This window comes from Schistocerca serialis, chromosome 5 (genome assembly GCF_023864345.2).
Source record: "Schistocerca serialis cubense isolate TAMUIC-IGC-003099 chromosome 5, iqSchSeri2.2, whole genome shotgun sequence".
NCBI classification, from domain to species: Eukaryota; Metazoa; Arthropoda; class Insecta; order Orthoptera; family Acrididae; genus Schistocerca; species Schistocerca serialis.
In genome coordinates, this window is record NC_064642.1 from 289,408,202 (window position 1) to 289,431,979 (window position 23,778).

The window sequence follows — 23,778 nt, forward strand, 5'->3', positions numbered from 1 at the left end:
CGGAAGACATGTGCCGTAGGGTAATCACTAACTTCAGTGTTCGTTTGAATGAAGTTAGGAAACGAAATGGTGGACATATTGAGCATGCCCTGAGTTAGAACAAATCTCCATGGACGGCTCTTCATTGTAGTATATGTTCCTTTGAGATTGTATTGACAATATATTTTATATTAAAAAAAAACAAAATGGTAACACATTTCATGTGCCACCCTGTATGTGTGTATGAAGTGAGATGTGAAGCTTCTAGAACAGTTTCAACCACGAATGTTGAATGTCAGTGCAGTGGTACAAATCAGCCCAGTACCATGAATGCCATCAGACAGTTACCAAATAAACTATCTGAAGTGCAATTATTTACATAGTGGAAACGCATATATGGAAAATTGGTATTTTTCTTAGTAATACACAGGGTGTACACACACTGCATATTGTAAATTGATACATTTTTTGTACCAGACATTTTTACATTTTGATTGACATGTTTCATTAAAACGTTATTCTGTTACGAAATTCAGGCTTTAGTGACGTAAACCGTACCTCCTGAAGTCCTTCAAACTAAGCCCCTTATTTTTTCATGTCTAAACTCTTCCCGTATTAGTGCAAACTCTCATTCCCTTTGAATTCTCTTGTTGATTGCGAGAGGGTAATAGAGAGGGTTGATCAAAGAAAGTGGAATCTGTCTAAAATGACTAAAGCTATTGATGTAGTTCAAAATCAGGTTAGCTGAAAGAAGGCCAGTGAACTCTTATGAGTGTGTCAGACATGAAGTACAGTACACATGAGGAAGCAGCAAAAACAAAATGAGACAGACCTACACTTTTAGGTAAAGATCTTGAAGAAGAGATGGTTTAGTGTCATCTTGCTATGGAAGCTTCTTTCTTCGTGCTTACTAGCAATATCTTGTGAAGAATGACTATACAGATGTCAGAAAGTTGAATGCCCTTTCAAAGACGAAAGTGCTAGGAAATTGGGAGGAATTAAACGACACAAAACCAAACTGTGAAAAATAAATCTCTTAGGAACATCCTATGGCAGGGCTCTTGAGTTCAGCAAACAAAACACACAAGAATTCCACAACTTTCTGGAAGATGTTATATTATACCTACTCTGAAAATAGATTATGATTTCTCCGATTTAATACTATATTCTAATTTAATTAAGTGTTATTCTGATTATTTGTGCATGGCATCCGATTTTGGCAGCTATTTTTCGAACTCGCTAAGTGTATATTCTATAAGAGTATTTTTCAAAATAACTTTTATTTTATTTCCTATTACTAAACTGTAAATGGTACAAAACATTATAAAGTAAATATTATACGCTTTTAAAACACAATTTAACTATTTTCCATTTTTTAAAATAAAAGTCGAAATGGAGCCTCTTTTAGGCACTTTGCAAATATCATTGCTGCTTGTTCACTTTTAGCAGTTTAAGCCGTATTCCCAATTTGCTGCTTAGCCACACCCAAGCAAATCGGGAGATAGTCGGAAAACAACATAAAATGTTTGTAACAATTATGAATACAAATATCATTGCTAGTCTCAGAATCCATCACAAATGTGAAGATGTGACCTTAGACACAGTAATACGATACTTCTAAGTACACGTCTAAATGGAACATTGGATACGAAGGAATAAAGTTATTGTTCATGTTTAGATCTCTTGATAACCTTTTTCGTCAGTGTGTGTTATTTGATTTTAATTATAAGACATTCCTATCAAGAGTAACATGTCTGTGATAAATTTTCAATAGGTCACAAACAACTTTAGCAAGAAAACGATATAAACCTGCACTTTTCAATTGGCCTTCCAGTTCTGACGTTTCGCCAGCCATGTGGTTAGAGATGGCATGACATACTGGAGATATTGCAAAACCCTGTGTTGTATCCATTCTGGCAATACTGGGATCCTGTTATTACAATTTAAAAGCTTTTGTTGGTGCTATTCAGTATGTAATATTCCACAGTTTATCTCAATACCTTCAAATACTGTTTGGTATTTGAAGGTAGTTTAGGTAATTATTTTTGTTCCAGATCAATTTTAGTACAACTTTATACCCTTCAGAAATTTACTTGCTGTAATGGTGTTTACTTATGAAGTTTAATATCACCACTTTCCAACATAACCTCAAATATGCTTGAACGATAGACATACATTACTAATCTGGCAAAGACATAGCTTTTACCAACGCCACCTGGGAATAAGGCCGCATCTGTAGTCTTGTGACAGGGTGTGTGGCCAGCCAATGTCATCAGCCATTGCCTCAGCTAGTGCTAAAACCTAATATCATTTTCGCCACTTTGTAGCTGAGAATCCAACATGTTAATGCAATTTTATGGGCAGAGAAAAACAATTTTGCAGACAATTAAAGAAATAAGACACAGCTGCATGGTACATCAGTTTGTTAGTTGTCAAGTGCTACACACGAAAATTATTTCCTATAAACAGGAAACCATTTGAAACAAAGCAATTGAGAAAATTTTAAAGAAGGGATATTTCTCGAAGCTTTTTGCCCTGTAGCCTCCTAAATATACAAAATCTTAACATTATTTCGGTGTTTATGAGAAAAAGTCATTTACTGTGTGGACTGCTAGGTAGTAGCCATGGGCTAGGTGTAGGCCCTCAGTTACAGTGAAGTTTAGGGGCAGTGTACCAGGCTACCAGTATCTTCAAGACAAATGCAGGGCTGACATGATAAAGGACTTAGGGTCTTTATGTAAGGACTTTAGAAAAGAGGACCATGCAGTGATAGTGGGTGGGGCGGGAAACGGTTTGGACAGGGATGGGGCATATGACATAGGTGGTGACCTGGACAAGATAGCATCCCTACCGGCCACGGGAACTGTCGACAGATAGGGTTTCATTAGGCATTGTCTACACCTAAACCGGACTGAAAAGGGAAGATTGGTACAGCTGATTCATAAAAGTATAGGAGGTGTATCTCAGGCCACATATGGTCAAATACCTGTTGTCATAGGTAGGGAAAGTAGGTCTTTGTAGGATAAACCCAGACAACAGGTTCCCCTGCCTAAAGATTATCTCCAGCATTTCAAAAAATACTGAAACAATCACTCAGAAGACAGTTTTTACACTTCAAATATCAAACACATCAGATGTCACAAGGAAAAACAAAACATTGGAAAGAGTAACATGGGGCATTTCACAGACTTGACAATCCTCCGTAAAAATATGCAATCTATAAAAAAGTAAAATACAAGTATTAAAAGTTGATCTCCAATCTTTGGATTGCACAGTAGTTTGTGTTACTGAGCACTGGTGTAGAGACACAGAAATATAACATGTAGTATTATAATTGCATGAAAGGACAAGCTCTTACTGCAGAACTACTTCAAGGGGTGGAGGATCATGCATTTATATCAGGAAAGGAACACAGTTCAAATCAAGACATGGCCTCAGTACAGTAAGTGAAGACAAACACTTTGAAATATCAGCTATTAAATTAACAGGACTTGATATCACCAAGAAATTAATCATTTTGAGTGTGTATAGATCTCCCAGTGGTAGTGTGGACACTTTTTTCAATGAAGTAACAGAAGTTCTACATAAAGTGGTAGTGTTTTGAGAATTTCTGCGTAAATTCTAGAACCACTAAGGCTTCAACCATCTTGGACACACAATATTTTAGATATGAGTGTGAGAGAGCACCTACTGTGCATCACATGTCTGTGTGTGTAGGTTTAAATTCAGTCATAGGAAGAATGTAGACACGGCAGTCGAATGGCACCGACAAGAACCTGTCGGGCAGTCCATGGATGTTTAGTGAGCGTGTATGAGAGAACAATGGAGTATTTATGTAACTCCGTGATAATCTTGTCAGTGGCTATTTTTAGTGAAAAAAGAACTCTTAAAAAACTCTTACTCCAGCCTTGCTAGAAGCAAGACGTATTTCATGAATCCTGTGATATGACTCTTTTGTGAATGTAATTAGATTTGTTTCTGACATGAGGCGATACGAGTGACTTACAAGAAGTCAAATGCTTATGTGAGAAGGGAGAAGTTTGTTCTGTATGAAGTTTAAATACATCGTTAGTTAATGAAAAGTAACCTTCGAGTATCTACTTACTCCACAAGTAGAGGGAGAATTTTAAATATTCCTAGCATCACTCTTTGGAGAAGTTTAAAGAGATTCCAGAAGCCAGCGAAGAAGATCGTCTGCAGACAACAAGTAAGTCATCTTGTAAAAGGAGTGAAAGTTAGTATATCTTCTTCACACTTAAATCGTCATCCAAAGCGTTAGAAAGTCACAAGTACAAAGGTCAACATAATTCTGTGTGTGGACATTAACATCAACACTAACATCATAAATGAAACCAGCAGCACCCTTACAAATATCCTTCAAAGTTTTGGCATGTCCCTATTCTCAATAGTGCAACAAGGGTTACTACAAAGACTACATAAGTAATTGACCATGTGGTCACAAATATGGACAGGGAAAACTGCGATTTAGCCACTAAAGATCTTGAACTATCAGACCATCTCTGTCAGATAACAACAGTAAAATCAGGCATCAAATCATTCCCTAAACTACATGCCTACAAAGACATCTATCAGAAATCAAAATAAAAGATTTTTCAAAAGAACTAGCAAAAAAAGCTGGGATGAAGTGTATAGATGAAACCAACTTGCATATGAAATTCTCTAAATTCTCCACATTATTTAACCTGAACTTTGAAAAAGTATTTCCAAAAGTATGCCTGTCTGTATCAATTCTCACAAAACCGGATGGATGACGGCAGGTATTAAGAAGTCCTCCCAAACACTTAAATACCTCAGTTCCATGAAAAAGAGTTGCAATAATCCAGAATTTTTAAGGTGCTGACTGCTGCAAAAAAGTCATTTAATGACAAAATAATATATAATACAAGGAATAAAAGAAAAGCTGTCTGGGATGTTATAAAAAGGAAATGAGGAGAGGCAAACAAATGCAGAATAACGTACTGCTAAGGGAGGGGGATAGTTATTAAATGATCCACAACACTTAGCAAACTATGTAAACGACCATTTTTCAACTATTGCAGACAAGATACAGCAAAAATTCCCCAAACCAAATATAACTCCTGTAAATAATGTTGCACTATATACAATAATGTTACTTCCAACCACAGAGAATGAAGTCAATAAAACTGTTCAAAAACTAAACAATAAAAAGTCAGTAGGTTTAGATGAAGTATCAAAGTGTGTACTGAAACAGTGCATGAGGATTATACAAGGACCCTTAACAAATATAATAAATGAATCCTTCAAAGAGGGGCATTTCCAGAGCAGTTAAAACAGGCAAGAGTTGCACCTTTGCTTAAGAAAGTTAATGCAGAAGACATAGAAAATTACCGGCCCATTTCCCTGCTGTCGCCATTCTCAAAAATAATAAAAGCAATTATGAAAGACAGATTAATGAACTTGTTGTTGTTGTGGTCTTCAGTCCTAAGACTGGTTTGATGCAGCTCTTCATGCTACTCTATCCTGTGCAAGCTTCTTCATCTCCCAGTACCGTACTTACTGCAAACTACATGATTCTGAATCTGCTTAGTGTATTCATCTCTTGGTCTCCCATTACTATTTTTACCCTCCATGCTGCCCTCCAATGCTAAATTTGTGATCAATTGATGTCTCAGAATATGTCCTACCAACTGATCACTCCTTCTTGTCAAGTTGTGCCACAAACTCCTCTTCTCCTCAATTCTATTCAACACCTCCTCATTAGTTATGTGATCTACCCATCTAATCTTCAGCATTCTTCTGTAGCACCACATTTCGAAAGCTTGTATTCTCTTCTTGTCCAAACTATTTATCGTCCATGTTTCACTTCCATACATGGCTACACTCCATACAAATACTTTCAGAAACGACTTCCTGACACTTCAATCTATACTCGATGTTAACAAATTTCTCTTCTTCAGAAACGCTTTCCTTCCCATTGCCAGTCTACATTTTATATCCTCTCTACTTTGACCATCATCAGTTATTTTGCTCCACAAATAGCAAAACTCCTTTACTACTTTAAGTCTCTAATTTCCTAATCTAATTCCCTCAGCATCACCTGACTTAATTCGACTACATTCCATTATCCTCATTTTGCTTTTGTTGATGTTCATCTTATATCCTCCTTTCAAGACACTGTACATTCCGTTCAACTGCTCTTCCAGGTCCTTTGCTGTCTCTGACAGAATTACAATGTCATCGGTGAACCTCAAAGTTTATATTTCATCTCCATGGATTTTAATACCTACTTAGAATTTTTCTTTTGTTTACTTTGCTGCTTGCTCAATATACAGATTGAATAACATCGGGGAGAGGCTAAAACCCTGTCTCACTCCCTTCCCAACCACTGCTTCCCTTTCATGCTCCTCGACTCTTATTACTGCCATCTGGTTTCTGTACACATTGTAAATAGGTTTTCGCTCCCTGTATTTATCCCTGCCACCTTTAGAATTTGAAAGAGAGTATTCCAGTCTACAAATGCTAGAAACGTAGGTTTGCCTTTCCTTAATCTATTTTCTAAGATGAGTCGTAGGGTCAGTATTGACTCACGTGTTCCAACATTTCTACGGAATTCACACTGATCTTCCCCGAGGTCAGCTTCCACCAGTTTCTCCATTCGTCTGTAAAGAATTCGTGCTAGTATTTTGCAGCTGTGACTTATTACACTGATAGTTTGGTAATTTTCACCTCTGTCAACACCTGCTTTCTTTGGGATTGGAATTGTTCTTCTTGAGGTCTGAGGGTATTTCGCCTATCTCATACATCTTGCTCACCAGATGGTAGAGTTTTGTCAGGACTGGCTCTCCCAAGTCCGTCAGTAGTTCCAATGGGATGTTGTCTACTCCCAGGACTTTGTTTCGACTCAGGTCTTTCAGTGCTCTGTCAAACTCTTCATGCAGTATCGTATCTCTCATTTCATCTTCATCTACATCCTCTTCCATTTCCATAATATTGTCCTCAAGTACATCGCCCTTGTATAGACCCTCTATATACTCTTTCCAGCTTTCTGCTTTCTGTTCTTTGCTTAGAACTGGGTTTCCATCTGAGCTCTTGATATACATACAAGTGGTTCTCTTTTCCCCAAAGGTCTCTTTAATTTACCTGTAGGCAGCATCTATCTTAACCCTAGTGAGATAAGCCTCTACATCCTTACATTTATCCTCTAGCCATCCCTGCTTTGCCATTTTGCACTTCCTGTCGATCTCATTTTTGAGACGTTTGTATTCCTTTTTGCCTGCTTCATTTACTGCATCTTTTATATTTTCTCCTTTCATCAATTAAATTCAATATTTCTTCTGTTGTCCAAAGATTTCTACTACCCTCGTCATCTTACCTATTTGATACTTAGCTGCCTTCACTACTTTATCCCTCAGAGCTACCTATTCTTTGTCTACTGTATTTTTCCCCCATTCCTGTCAATTGTTCCCTTATGCTCTTCGTGAAACTCTATACAACTTCTGATTTAATCAGTATATCCAGGTCCCACCTCCTTAAATTCCCACCTTTTTGCAGTTTCTTCAGTTTTAATCTACAGTTCATAACCAATAGATTGTGGTCAGAGTCCACATCTGCCCCTGGAAGTGTCTTACAATTTAAAACCTGGTTCCTAAATCTCTGTCTTACCATTATATAATCTATCTGATACCTTCCAGCATCTCCAGTATTCTTCCATGTATACAACGTTCATTTATGATTCTTCAATCAAGTGTTAGCTATGATTAAGTTATGCTCTCTGCAAAATTCTACCAAACAGTTTCCTCTTTCATTTCTTACCCCCAATCCATATTCACCTACTATGTTTCCTTCTCTCCCTTTTCCTACTCTCGAATTCCAGTCACCCATGACTATTAAATTTTCGTCTCCCTTCACTACCTGAATAATTTCTTTTATCTCATCATACATTTCATCAATTTCATCATCATCTGCAGAGCTAGTTGGGATATAAACTAGTGCTACTGTAGTAGGCATGGGCTTCGTGTCTATCTTGGCCACAATAATGTGTTCACTATGCTGTTTGTAGTAGCTTACCTGCACGCCTACTTTTTTATTCATTATTAAACCTACTCCTGCATTTCCCCTATTTGATTTTGTATTTATAACCCTGTATTCACCTGACCAAAAGTCTTGTTCCTCCTGCCACCGAACTTCACTAATTCCCACTATATCTAACTTTAACGTATCCATTTCCCTTTTTAAATTTTCTAACCTACCTGCCCGATTACGGGATCTGACATTCCATGCTCCGATCCATAGATTGCCAGTTTTCTTTCTCCTGATAACAACGTCCTCTTGAATAGTCCCTGCCCGGAGATCCAAATCGGGGACTATTTTACCTCGGGAATATGTTACCCAAGAGGACTCCATCATCATTTAACCATACAGTAAAGCTGCATGCCCTCGGAAAAGTTATGGCTGTAGTTTCCCCTTGCTTTCAGCCATTCGCATTACCAGCACAGCAAGGCCGTTATGGTTTGGTGTTACAAGGCCAGATCAGTCAATCATCCAGACTGTTGCCCCTGAAACTACTGAAAAGGCTGCTGCCCCTCTTCAGGAACCACACGTTTGTCTGGCCTCTCAACAGATACCCCTCCATTGTGGTTGCACCTACGGTACGGCCATTTGTATCGCTGAGGCACGCAAGCCTCCCTGCCAATGGCAAGGTCCATGGTTGGGATTAATGAAGTAACTGAATAAATATAATATTTTAAGCGAATCACAGTTTGGTGTCCAAAGTGGCAAAAATACGGATTCAGGCATAGCAGAATCATAGAAGTTGTACTTGACGTTCTTGATAAAGATGAGTATGTCACAGGCATTTTTTGGATCTTTTTAAGGCCTTTGATGCAGTCGACTACAAAATTCTATTACATAAATTAGACGCATTAGGAATGAAAGGGGTAGCCAATGACTGGTTTCGATCATACATAGCAGATAGGGTACAAAGAGTAGAGATAACACATACTTCAAATAGATCTAAATATTTAGCAAAACCCCTAACAGAACCAAAATACATTAATATAGGGGTTCCACGAGGTAGCATATTAGGATCAATACTATTCCTGAAATACATCAGTGACTTTCCCAGTATGTTACTTATGATGAAAAAACTCTCTTCACTGATAACAGCAATATTATAGTCACTGAGAAAACAAGAGAATTCCTTGCAGAGAAAGCAAATGAAACTCTCAAGGAAGTTTATGATTGGTCAATAAGCAATAAAGTGACATTGAACATAAAGAAAAGTAATGCCATGAATTTCATTTTGAGGAGAAAAAATGACAATGTTAAATTAACTGTAGATGGCATCTCTATAGACTGTGAAACAAATTCAAAATTTCTAAGAATTAATATTGATTCTCAGTTGAAGTGGTGTGAACACACATAGGTACTTGCAAACAGAATGTCATCAGCATGTTATGCCCTTACAATCCTATCATCAGTGTGTAACATGTAGGGTATTTTAGTTACATATTATTCATATGTACACTCAATTCTTAGCTATGGTTTTTTTTGGGTGGGGGACAAATGCACAAAATATGAACACAGTTTCAGAAAAGAGCCATAAGAATAATAACCAGAAATACTAGTCGAACTCATTGTTAAAGATCTGTTCAGAACACTGGGGATTTTAGCTGCTCCATGTGAATACATTTACCAGTCAGTTGTACACATAAAAAATAAAATTGGTAATAGCTATACAAACAGCATTGTCGATGACCACGGAGCAACAGCTAAGCTCAACTTACATTTTCCAAGAAAAAATGAACATAAAACTCAAAACAGCATTTTCTACCAAGGAATAAAACTATACAATAAATTACGAAAAGAGATTAAAGAAATTGCAAAAATACACTTATTTAAAAACATAGTTAAAAAGTACCTGTTATGCAATACACTTTATACATTCAAAGATAACTTATATAAAGCAGAGTAGGGGTTTGGTAAAAACTGTTATACAAATAAATAACAATAATGATTATAAAACATCCAACATCCCACATAACACCTTCACACTATGTTTTTTTTCCTTCTATTTTTCATTTTCTAGAAATACTTAACCCCAATCTATGCATAGCACAATACTGACACCTCTTCCTCTTTCTGAGCTCAACATCTCACTCGTTATAGAGATGCGGTAGATAAAATGGCCCAGAGATCACCAGTGTGTGTGTGTCTGTGTGTGTAGTTAAACAATGTGTGTATAGTGTGTGCAGGGACTGATAGTGAGATATGAATGAATGGTGTAAATCTAATGTTTGTCTCTAACTAGGAGTCTGTAAATGAATGTGTATACGAATGACCTTATTTTAAATTGGTCTAAACTTGTAAATACTTTGACATGTCCTATATCCTTGTAAAAAGAGAGCTACTGATGAATAAAGCTACTACTACTACTACTACTTATTAGTTGTCAAATGCTAGAAACGAAACCTATTTTCAATAAAGTCGAAACTATTTGAGGTAAGACGACTCCCAATCTATTAAAGAAGGGGTTATATTTTTAAGTTTTTTTACACTGTAGCCTACTTCATGTACAAACAACTGAGGTTATTGCAATGTTTATCAGTAAAACTCTTTTACTGTATAAAAAACTTATGTAAAAACAATGAATAAATATTAACCCTTGGATTTTACTAATGATATGAATCAAACTTATTTTAATTTTTTTCAAATAATTTTTATGCAGAAAGCATAGGATTTTATTGAAAACATGATTACACATAAATTTTAGATTTTAATTCATTCACATACAAGATTATATCTTAAACTTTTTTACAATTAGTGACACTTTTGTTCAGAGCATCATTCACTTCCTCTGTGTAATTGTTCAGTAGCATATTGATTGAGAAGTAGACAATATGCTTAAGCAGAAAAATTGTACTATGGTTGTTTATACAATGGTGGCCTGCAAATAAATGATTAGGCATGTTGTGTAGGCTCTGATGCAGCAAAATTTTCCTTTGATTAGTTTGTTGCAGTAATAGATTTTCTTTTTCTGTAATTATATGTCTTACGGCAACATAAGTGTAAGCTACACATCAAACATCAGGAGAAGGATGAGACAAGCCACCAGTGTCAGCTGCAGACATAAGACTGTTATTCCTCTTTAAATTACTTTCTGTTACCGCACTCACATTTACTTTTTTAATATAATTATTTGAAGAGTAACCAGTGATGTAACGAAGCAGACGCCTCATATTTTCATGTAAAATTTCAATATCATCATCATCCACTTCCACATTTAAATCCTAAGGGTAGTTACAAATTTGTTCATCCACTGTAATTGTAATCAAACTGTTTCCACTATCACCTGATTTCAAAACTTATGAAAGATAGCTCTGAATTTTCAGTTTACTTTCTACTTCAAATATCTGATGAAATAATACATAGTAGTTGCCACCAAACATCTCTCGATATTTTCCTAATCTCTTCTCTAAATTATCCAGGCAGAAAGTAGCTCCTCCCCTTTTAAGCCAATAGTAAGAAAAATCAATCTTGGCCTCAGTTATGTGCTTAAGGGCATAATTTGTCTCTCTGCTCAGTCCACAAAATGGCATTTTCTGAGATCACTTGCTTAATAATTTTGCAAATTCTTGCATAAAACTGAAAATATGGGCAGAATTTTCTGTAATTGGCTCCTGGTACCTGTTCTTCAACTCTGATCTTTCAGTAACGTTTTTAAGTTAAATACATCCCACAATTCGTATATAAGTTCAATAAATGTAACTGTATCTTTTCAGTGCTCAATATTTTCCTTGGGACCAAATTCATTGGGAGCAATGGCTGTAGATGTACTAACAACCTGGAGAAGAGTTTAACATTCAGCCTCTCTAGTCAAGTAGGACCCAAAGATTTCAAAGTCAGTGCGTTACTAAATTTGAATAGGTTTTCTTCTTCAAACATCTGCAGTGTCTTCAGATACTTGACAGCTTCAGTGCCATAAGATATTTCAGAGTTAAATGATGGGAAATGTATAACTTGCTCACTTCGATTCAGCCAGTTGTTAGATATACATTTTACAGTATGTAGTATAGACACTGTCAAAAAATAAGTACAACTGATAACTACTACTGGCCTCAAACTAGGGTGTCAACCTTAATATTCATCTCAAGAGGACAGCAGAAATACGACATGGCCTTTCTGTTAAATGTTCTGCTATCAAAAACAACACCAATGACTTCATATGCTACTTTCTCCAAGTTAATTATGAGCTTTCTCGAAAAGTCAAACAAAAACTTAGCATCAGTGGCTTTTATTAGCGGAATGTAAGTCACATCTTGATACTGTGTTTGCAGGCTATGAATCATGAAAACATGTGCAGTAGATGCACATTCAGTACCAGCATGTGCTAGGCCTACAATAGGCCTACAAAGCATCTAGCGATGCTTTAAATGTATTTCATCAATGAGAAGTAGTACTAGTCTTTCGTCTGTGTTGAGCATTTCTGTTTTTCTAGTCAAATAAACAAGAAAATGTATTGGATCTTGCTCTGTTATGACACTTGTGGAAAAATTATTACACAGGCGAGAGAATGTAGCAGGACTTGGTGAAGTTTACACACCCGTACCATGTAGAAATTTGTGTGAGTGCGCAGATATTGAATAAAGCAGTGAACACAAGATTGTTGCTTCACATGGGTATCTCGCTCTTCTTTTCGTAATGTTCAACATGCTAACTTGCTTTGTTCAAACTGGTTGAAATGGCTCTGAGCACTATGAGACTTAACTTTTGAGGTAATCAGTCGCCTAGAACTTAGAACTAATTAAACCTAACTAACCTAAGGACATCATACACATCCATGCCCGAGGCAGGATGCGAACCTGCGACCGTAGCGGTCGCTCGGCTCCAGACTGTAGGGCCTAGAACTGCACAGCCACTCCGGCCGGCTAACTTGCTTTGTGCTTTCTGTCTTACGTGGTAGCTGGAGTCAAATGTTTTGCAGTAATGCATTAACAACACAGATGATTTCTTCAATATTACAACCATTTGCACAGTTAAACTTCATATGTGTTATTTTCAAGTATTGAACTTAAGCTATATAAATCGTCAGCCATAGCTGGAAGATTGTTCTGCCCACTTGCTCCACCTGCACATCAGCAATTTTCATATAAAGAACTATGTCATTACCAATGATTACATGACACAAAATGTTTGGGGTATGGCATATCTTTCACAAGCAAGAGCTGAATAGTATTTTCAGTATTCTGAAGTAGCCACTGACTACGCATTTCACATTTGTTTATCATTCCTTTCAGTTCATGTGACACACTTTTTATATACTCAGCCTGAAGATTAATACTTTCACTTTGAGCACTTTTAAGGTTCGAGTTCTCCAAATGTATCCTATGATCTTCAGGATGTTTCCTCCTACATCTTAGTGTAGGTAGGTATTTGGCACAGCCAGGCATCCGAGTGGGAATTGCATATGGATAATTATGCTATATGATGAAAGCTACCTACAATGAATGATTAATTGAAATATTGTTATAGTGTACAAAAGTAAATATTTCCGAAAGCGTATTGTGGATGGGGCTCCATTTAAGCTTGCAATAACGAATCTAATGTAGCTTTCGAGCAGTTTATATCATGTGGCTGAAAATCTTGTTCACACACCTGTAAGAAAAGGGAGGTAGTAGTAAAAATCGTATTCTCAACATGAATTTGAGTGACTGGTAGACTTTTTGGTAGCTTACAATACGTTTTTCAGCATGCCACACAAGACAGTATGTTCTTTAGTTATATGTTTCGAGATGAATGAAGAACAAATTTATGGCATACTTACTACATACTGTTTCGTTGGCATAAAATTTTCTCTAAGTACCAAGCATGTCAACTTCTCATGTCATATTTTGTCAGTTGGGCAACTGTATACACTAACTTTAGGGCCTTTGCAGGCAGGAACATATCACTTCCTTGTCATTACACATACAATTAACAGAACGATCAGCACTCGAAACGGTCTACACCGTTAACACACGCTACAAGAGTGGCCGCCAGGTGTGACTTCACAGCAGCTTCAAACTTTTAGTGTTCCTGCCCTATTCCCAGGTGGCGTTGCTTTTACTGAAGAATGATGTTTGGTGAGGCAAGATGGCAGCGTCAGGAAGTTTGAGTGTGGTACTAACCAAGATTTTCTGAGAGGAAATGATGTACGTTTTATGAGATGGTTTGAATTTCTGTAGCTGAGCATATATTTGCGTACTACTCGAGTTTGATGCATACGATGTAGAATTGTGTTATGACAAGAGCACCAAGTTACATATATACACGTTTAAAGCAGACTATAGTTTTTGTTAAGAACACTTAAATGAATAAAGACACTTGTTATCAACGATACATATCACGTTCTACTTAAAGCAGCACTTTCATAACGCTTGTACTACTCAAAGAAAAGTTGATGTTGATCAAAACTGGTTAAAAGCATGGCATTAAGCTACGCCTGTTAATACTAGACTATTAAACCCCCTAAAATATATACAAACTATTTAAACACTGCCTGTGTTTCGGATAAGACAAACTGTAATGTAATTATTTAGGCTCACGTACAGTAGAAAAGCAACCATATGTAAGATGTTTCTAGTTATTCTTGCATTGATACATGCTCCTCTCTTTGTAATATCCGCCTGCAGTACGAAAAATTACCGCCATATATTGACGATTATGTTAAAACTGTAATGGTAACTTAGTTATATTAGTTTATTCCCATTTTTAAGAGTATTTAATCATTAAATAAACAGCTGTTTACAGGTCCTTCGCGCTCGCCTCCTAATTGCTATTATATGCTCCTGTATGTCTGTGGCTTGAATTTCTTTGCTACTTCACAACATATTTTTCCAGAACATTTATTTTTTGTGTCGAAAAGCTGCCTGTGAAAGAGTGGCTTTTGTTACCACATGCTATACAGCACAAAGCTTAAAAGAAATAATTGGCGTATTTTCACTTCTTTTAGGAAACAATAGAGCCCAAAAAGTACAGTATCAAAGGCCTGTAGGAGCACGAAAGTATACAGATTACACGGAAAATGGATTAAAAATAGCTGTAGACGTGGTGAAGAACAGTCGCTCACTAACGTAGGCTTCTGAAAAGCATGGAATTTCAAGGTTTGCACTTACTGCAGTAGTGAAAAGATGAACAAACAAAGAAGGTAGGTCTTTTGTGTTCTCCAGTGAAAAACAAGAGCAACTGGTTGGATGTGTGTGGGTGGTTGGAGATTGGGGATTCCCACTGACTGTCTTTGATATTAGGCTGGCTGTCGGGGCCTGTCTTGACTGAACTGGAAAGAGCGAACTACGATTTAAAAATTCCAGGCATTCATTTTAGTGAAGGATACATGAAGAGACACAATAGTGCCCTTACTGATCGGTGGTGCCACAATATTAAGAGAAGTAGGGCAGCTGTGAGCAAAGGAACTGTAAACAACTATGTTGACGAACTCACAGTCTCTCCTAAACGTTGACCTGTGTATGATAGTGAATTAAGATGAAATAAACATGACAGATGACCCACATCGAAAAAAAAAAGTTGTACGAAAATGCACACTCCATTCTGAACGGAAATGTGTATCACAACTGGCTAGAAAATGGTCCAAATGGTGCTGTCTGCGACAGATATAAGAATGTATAGATAACCTTAAAAACATTTCAAGACCGGTTCAGGAAGATAGCAATGCCATATTTTAGAAAGTTCGACAAGAATGCTGCTAAAGTTCTGGTAGGGGTTAACCTGGCAAGCGATGTACCATCACATATAATTGAAAAATGCAAGAAAAACGACATTAGGTTTTTGTTGTTACCCCAGAATAGTGCACACTTTACCCAACCACTAATGTAGCTTTCTTTGGGCCGTTAAAGCCAAAGTGATGTGAAATTTTTAATGCATGGAAAAATAAAAAATCGTGGCACTGTGCCTCAAGATAAGTTCGCTCGCCTTCTGAAGAAATGTACCAAGGACTTAGATGATGAAACCACCAAGAACAACTTGAAGATGGGTTTTAAAACAGCAGATATTATGCCTCTGGACTGGAAGCAAGTTCTGAAGAGGCTTATGGGTGGTAAATTGGAAGAAGAAGAAAATTTGGATTCTAGCAATAACTGGCTTCAGTCATTTGAAAATTTTCTTGAAGAGAGCAGGAAAAAAAGAGACCCACCCTGTAAGAACACGAAAGAAAAGGAAACTGAATATTCCAATTAGAAGAGGCACTGAAGGACCTTAACCTCTGGAAGAACAAGGCTGCAGCTTCGAGCCTGAAACAAGTGCTTCAAGAAAGAGAAGGAAACATACCAGTATTCCAGATTCAAGTTATAGTGAGTTCTCACTGCAAGATTCATGTCAGTTCTAATTGTAAATTATTCTTCAGGTGATGACTTTAATATCGTAACTGAATCAGAGGAAACACCTGTTTTGCCAAGGGAAACAAAAATACATACATAAAAAGAAGTTTTGCATCACCTCGGTTCCGAGAGTTCCAGAACTAGTGCAGAAAATTGGAACAGAGACCGATATAAACATCATTTCCACCCTTTTAATTGCTCATGAAAGCCACATTGCATGTTGTACCACCATACAGCGAGACTTTCAGAAGCGCTGGTCCAGATTTCTGTACGCACTGGTAACTCTAATACCCAGTAGCACGTCATCATGCACTGATGCATGCCTGTATTTGTCGTGGCATACCATCCACAACTTCATCAAGGCATTGTTGGTTCAGATTGTCCCACTCCTCAACGGCGATTCGGCGTAGTTCCCTCAGAGTGGTTGGTGGGTTACGTCGTCCATAAGCAGCCCTTTTCAATCTATCCTAGGAATGTTCAACAGGGTTCGTGTCTGGAGAACATGCTGGCCACTCTAGTCGAGCGATGTCGATATCCTGAAGGAAGTCATTCACAAGATGTGCACGATGGGGGCATGAATTGTCGTCCATGAAGACGAATGCCTCGCCAATATACTGCCGATATGGTTGCACTATCAGTCAGAGGACAGCATTCACGTCTCGTACAGCTGTTAAGGCGCCTTACATGACCAGCAAAAGTGTTATGTCGTTATCATGCCACCACAAAACATGAGGGAACCTCCACCTTGCTGCATTCACTGGACAGCATGTGTAAGGCATTCAGCCTGGCTGGGTTCCATCCAAACACGTCTCTGACGATTGTGTGGTTGAAGTCATAAGCGACACTCATTGGTGAAGAGAATATGTTGCCAATCCTGAGCGGTCCATTCGGCAAGTTGTTGGGCCCATCTGTATCTCGCTGCATGGTGTCATGGTTGCAAAGATGGACCTCGCCATGGACGTCGGGAGTGAAGTTGTGCATCATGCAGCCTATTGCGCACAGTTTGAGTCGTAACACGACGTCCTGTGGCGTCACGAAAAGAATTATTCAACATGATGGCGTTACTGTCAGGGTTCCTCCGAGCCATAATCTGTAGGTAGCGGTCATCCACTGCAGCAATCTTTGGGCGGCCGCAGTGTGGCATGTCATTGACAGTTCTTGTCTCTCTGTATCTCCTCCATGTCCTAACGACATAGTTTTGGTTCACTCCAAGACACCTGGACACTTCCCTTGGTCAGAGCTCTTCCTGGCACACAGCAACAATGTGGACGCGATCGAACCGCGGTATTGACCATCTAGGAATGGTTGTTGAACTACGGACAACACGAGCTATGTACCTCCAAATGTGTGAATTCCTAAGGGACCAAACTGCTTAGGTCACTGGTCCCTAGACTTACACACTACTTAAACTAACTTATGTTAGGAACAACATATACACCCACGCCCAAGGGTGGACTCCAACCTCCTGCAGGAGGCCGTGTACGTCCTTCCTGGTGGAATGACTGGAACAGATCGGCTGTTGGATACCCTCCGTCTAATAGGCGCTGCTCATGCATAGTTGTTTACATCTTTGGGTGGGTTTAGTGACATCTCTAAACAGTCAAAGGGACTGTGTCTGGGATACAACATCCACAGTCAACGTCCATATTCAGGAGTTCTGGGAACCAGGCTGATGCAAAACTTCTTATGATGTGTGTACAAATATAATTTTTGAAACATGATGTTTGTGTTATTGTCTCACTCATCTTTGACTAAATGGCAAAACAGGAAGTCTCAGAAATGTTCAATGCTAATATAAAAAAAATAAACCAGAGGTAAGAAGTATAAGGGTGAATTTTTTTCTGAAAATCTCCACATCATCGGCAAATGATTGTGTGTTCCCAACTGTAGATGATGAGATGAATGGCAACATCTCAAATATTGTCAGTGTTGTAGGGGAAGCTATACAGTCCGATTTGCACTTTAAGAGTGAACTGCCAACATTGTAATGAAAATGTAGAGCTTCCTGTCTAATAAACTTGATGTGTAAACTATAAAACTGTAATTGTTTTCAATCTTTTTATCATAATACGTGTTTCAAGCAATTGATACGTCTAATTTACTACGGTATATTGAAAGCTATGCAACTATACAGAAGTTGTGGCATCCACTGGGAACTGTAGCTCATGGTGCTACTACAGAAAGCCACAAGCTGTGGCATTGTATTAGTTATGTGTCTTAATGGGGCTATAGTATTTATTATTATTTCATGTTGAACGGAACTGAACTGAATAAAAAAATTGACAATAATTTCAGGGTGTTCTTGTAGTGCCAGAAGCTGCGACAGTGTACTTGTTGGTCACTGTCCTGTTTTTTTTTTTTTCAGTAAGAAGATAAAAACATTCTGAAATCAAGCTAACTATAGCAGCAATAATTTAGTTAGCTAGTTAGTTAGTTACTTTCATGTTCCATAGATCATTTTGCACGATAAATCATCATGCTGTGGAACGAATCACCTTACATTCATATTGTAAATTAATTTTACATCACCATATAATTTTTTCCCCCCAACATGAAAACAAGATATACAGATTGAGCTAGCGATTCCTACCCACTATCTTTTACACATTACAAACAGAAATTCTTCTACGGAATAGGAGTTGTCAAGGAGAAACTTTTTCAATTTATTTTCAAGTTTTACCTTGCTGTCTGTTAGACATTTTATATGGGTAAGTGGTCAAAAATTTTTGTTGCAGCTTTGTGCACACCTTTCTGTGCTAAGGACAACCTTAATGTTGAGTAATCAATGTCATTTTTTTCTTCTTCTATTATAATTTAATCAATGTCATTTTTTTCTTCTTCTATTATAATTATGTACCTTATTGTTCCTTTTGAACTGTAATGGAATATCTACAACAAATTTTGTGAGGGAATAAATATACTGTGAAACAGTAGTCAGAATGTCCAACTTCTTAAACAGATGTCTATAAGATGATCGCGGGTGAGCACCACACATTATCCTTATGCACGTTTTTGGGCAATAAAGACCTTCTATCTTAAAGATGAGTTACCCAGAACATTATTCCATATGATATTACTGAATGAAAATATCCACAATATGTCAACTTACTGATTTCTCTCTCCCCAAAATTTGCTATGATTCCAAGTGCAAATGTTGCTTAACTAAGTTGTTTTAGGAGTTCCAATTCGTTATATATGATGGTAGTATTTGTTCTCGAAAGAACAGTTTCCGTGGATGACCATGCAGCTTTGCTAGAAATGAAATGATAATTAAATAGACACCCTAGCTGCAAACAGGCGTTGATGTACTTCATTCGGGACATGTTGAAAATGTGTGCCCCGACCAGGACTCGAACCCGGGATCTCCTGCTTACAAGGCAGACGCTCTATCCATCTGAGCCACCGCGGGCACAGAGGATAGTGCGTCTGCAGGGACTTATCCCTTGCATGCTCCCCATGAGATCCACATTCCCAACATGTCCACACCACTACATTCGTAGTGCGCCTAATAGATGTTTGCCCATCATACTCATTACTCGTGGCAGATTAATCTACCAAGGACTGATGACCATAGATGTTAAGTCCCATAGTGCTCAGAGCCATAATCTACCAAGTCCCATACGAGTTCGGGCATAGCTTGTGCGTTCGCACAAGAAGGTCAATGGCCGGGAAGCCATGTTTTAACTATATATGATGGTAGTATCTGTTCCCGAAAGAACAGTTACCGTGGATGACCAATGCAGGTTTGCTAGAAATGAAATGATAATTAAATAGACACCCTAGCTGCAAACAGGCGTTGATGTACTTCATTGGGGACATGTTGAAAATGTGTGCCCCGACTGGGACTCGAACTCAGGATCTCCTGCTAGGGAGACTTTTGTCATTGCTTTTGAACTTGTGTTCTGTCTTAATATATATGCAACAACTCCTCATTTTCTCACATTACTTCTGCATGAGTAAGATGCTGGACTGTAATCTTTTATATGTAACTTATCTAGCCCTGTGGTTATGTGGTGCTCAGACAGGTGTCTCTCTTTTCCTCTAAATTTTGCAAGTAGGCAAGAAGCTGTTCTACCTTATTGCTCAGTCCTCTAATATTTTGGTGGAATAAGCCAACCTTACTTTTCTGTGCATTCTTGTGGGGTTCTTCTGTTACACTGACTTATTTCAAAACAGGGTGCCTGAAACTTGATTCTAACCTAAAAAAGGTACCCCTCTAACACAAGTAATCACAGGGATCTTGCATTTTGTGATGGTGGCCCCTCATACATTTCCTGCAAGATGTTCAGTCAACCTATCATTCTCTCTCCTATTCAGATGCAGGCCATGTCTAGTATAACCCCCAATTGTAGTAACGGGCACTGCACTCATATGAGAATTCATTTAAGTCAGCAGTAACCCGCTCAATTCAGAGTTAACACGGCTCACAGCAGTATTAACCCAGGACTGGTAATGCACTGCAGGACTCCATAAACTCACAATTGTGTGTGTAGTTGCTACTCCTATTTTATGTAGGTCACCCCTAATTCTGTAATCACAGTTCTTGGCCAGGCTATTTCCTGCTCCAACTACAAGATCCTCTTTGCCAAAACCTTTGCACAATTTTCCTATTTCCTCTGTCACCTGGTTAAGGCTAGCACTGGACTTCATAATACTTGTGATCTGGTACCCTCCTCCTAACTTTTTCTGCACTGTCTGGCCTACACCCAACGAGTTAAAATTTTAACTCGTTGCCTACACCCCTCCCATGGCTACTACCTGGCAGCAAGAGTCTTTTCTTCCTACTCTCTTTTGGTATCGACCTACACTGACTTTCTTGGATAGTAGTCTGCTGCACATTACTGGAACCTACGGCTGTATGATGCTCTTCCCCTCCTACGATGACTATGGCAGAATACTGGTGTCGAAATACAGAACCTAGCTGAGAATAATTATGTGCACAGATATCTGCGCAAATAAGTCTTTGCGTATAGAGCGGGATTACTGCCTCGTGTTTTGCATCAGTACATATTCTGTCATACGCGATAAACCAACCAACCGACCAACAGAGAGACAAGCGTCCTTCGAGCTACCTTTTCGCTGTGTACAAACCGAGGATACATGTTTAAGACGCTTAGAGTTGCAGCATTGTCGTGCTTGTAATTGCTTTTCGTTTGTTTTGGACTGTCAATTTTGTCAGAGATAATGACTAACAAATTGCATAATCGGCGAGTGTTTGTGTGTGTTCAGCTCGTTGAAGCGGAATTTACAGTTCATTTAGCACAGATTGGTTGAAATCTTATATTGTTTGGTTTCAGATGTAAATTTCACGACCTTCTAAATATCCGACACGATGTCATGTCGCGGCTGTGCTTCTAACTTCGGCTTCTTCAGGAAAGAGGTATATTATACTCACTGTTGTTTGACAGCTTAGTGTGAAAGATGTTCCCACTTTAAACCACACCGTTATACTTGTTAACGGAAATTATCACACTCAATTTGCGACCGTCGCTGAAATTATATAAGCCACGAAATTCTTCGAGACTGTCAGAATCCACTTGATTCTAAGTAATTAACCGTTCATTAGTGGTTTGATGGTTGTTGTCTCCTACAGTAGATGGCTGCAAGCTATATTTGTTGCTGGACTTAAGAGCGAAAAGCGAAGATTTTTAGAGAGTTCAGGTTCAGTCCCTTGCCTCTTAAACAGACAGTCTCATTGATTTTCTGACTTTAATGTATATTTATTTAGTAGTATCTGAAAACTGCAATAGGAACATAATTAGCCGAGACATTATTTTGTTCCGAAATACATTTGTGAACATTGTTGAATATTAACTTCATTTTTGCACATAATTATAAACTACTCACCTATCTCTAGAGCTCCAGTTGCTTTCTCATTTTTCTTTTCCTGTATTACACTTTTGTGTAATTGCAATGAAGTTACGTTACTGTCATCTGTTGACTTATTTTCCTTTTGCCTAAAAATATAGCTTATTTGCTGGTATGCTGAATACATTTTCTGCCACCGTATCCAGTGTTTCATCAGTGAGCTCTGTGTTTGTACGTATTTAGACTTATGTCACTTTCCCTATGCGGCACATTTAGTTCAGAATCGGTGTCACATTGGAAACATATTCTGTTAGGTTTAACTTAATATACATTAGCATGTAAAGGAGTGAATTATTGTATACAACAATAGACGATAATAAAATTCTGATGATGTATTCTTTATTGTCATATAATTGAAGCATGTGTGTTTATTCTTGTAATACTTAATACATCCCCTATTAAGGTGAGAGTTTGTGACCATGAGCCATAGAACAATTGAGTATTAGTTGAGTACCTAATAGTAAGTTTAGATTTGTAGTTTTCCATGTAATTGTTATACTGGTGTGTATCATTTATCAGGAACAATTTGGGTATTGTTGGGAAGAGCTATGAGATTATTTTCCATTTTGAAACAATGAATAGTACTATTGAAAGGTTAATCAGCTCAGTTTAGGTCATTGTATTCATTACTGATGGTGTAATCTGGAGGCCAAGTGATTCTTCTGTTGCTGCTTTAACACAGTGGTATGTGGACATTCAAGCCCAAATGTCCAGGAATGTTGATGGGTGCTATCATCCTGTTGCAGCATAATGCCTGCCCACATGTTGCCAGGATTGTTTCAGCAGTGCTGCAGAAGTTTCGCTGGAAAGCCCCTTCACACTCATTGTACAGTCCCAATTTCTTCCAATTCTGTTTCTACAAATTTGGAGTTGTGAAGGAAGACATTCATGGCCTTCGATTTGCATTAGGTGAAGAACTGCATGACTGTTTAGTCATGGTTTCATAGGTAGGCACAACCATTTTTCTATGGAAGCATTGGTCATCTTGTCTCACTGCAGTAAATGTATTAACAGTTATGGCGGTTATTTTTGAAATAATAAACATTGTTCTTACTTTTTTCCAACTGTCTTATTTTCATTTGATTTCTCCCTTATAATTTTTGTAATCAGCAAGAGAGAGGATATTTTTAATATCAGTGAGATCACTACTTCAGTTACAACTGCAGAAAATAGAATTACATTAAACAAATGAAAGAAATGCACAGTACAAACTTCTGAGAGGATTGAATAACTTCAAACACAAGTAAGAAATTAAGAAAAGTATTCAGCTCATGGGAAGGAGTGTCTGCAGAGCTTATTGAAGGCCACTCTTAAGTACTGTTTACCTTTCCAAAAGACTGGCTGAGAAGGTGAAACATCCTGTGATATTTGTGATGTCGTAGTGAAGCTCATTATGTGTAGCATTATTCCCTGAAATTACTGTGGACCTCTGGTTTTGTGCTGAGTAGAAGGCGTTCTGAAGTAACCCATGACAATCTATGCTAAAACTTTCTAGACTTGCCTTAAAAGTTTTAGCTGTAATGCCTTCCTGCATGCATAGGTGGTACATTATGTACTAGAGGTGGCTACCAGAGCTGCT

At 38.0% G+C, this 23,778-nt stretch overlaps 1 protein-coding gene and 1 non-coding gene across 2 annotated transcripts in view; one reads left to right on the forward strand and one right to left on the reverse strand.

Annotated features, from left to right (window-relative positions):
• Positions 1-19,666: 19,666 nt before the first annotated feature.
• On the reverse strand, positions 19,667-19,741 carry Trnat-ugu (transfer RNA threonine (anticodon UGU)). The gene has a single exon. It is a non-coding gene; the product is annotated as a tRNA-Thr (tRNA).
• A 1,762-nt stretch (positions 19,742-21,503) lies between these two features.
• The window catches only part of LOC126481427 (abscission/NoCut checkpoint regulator), a 154,874-nt gene continuing 152,599 nt past the window's right edge, over positions 21,504-23,778 (forward strand). The window contains exon 1 of the mRNA XM_050105172.1: positions 21,504-21,711. Within this exon, the coding sequence (XP_049961129.1) occupies positions 21,664-21,711 (48 nt within the window). The 5' untranslated portion in view covers positions 21,504-21,663. The remainder of the gene's footprint in view (positions 21,712-23,778) is intronic.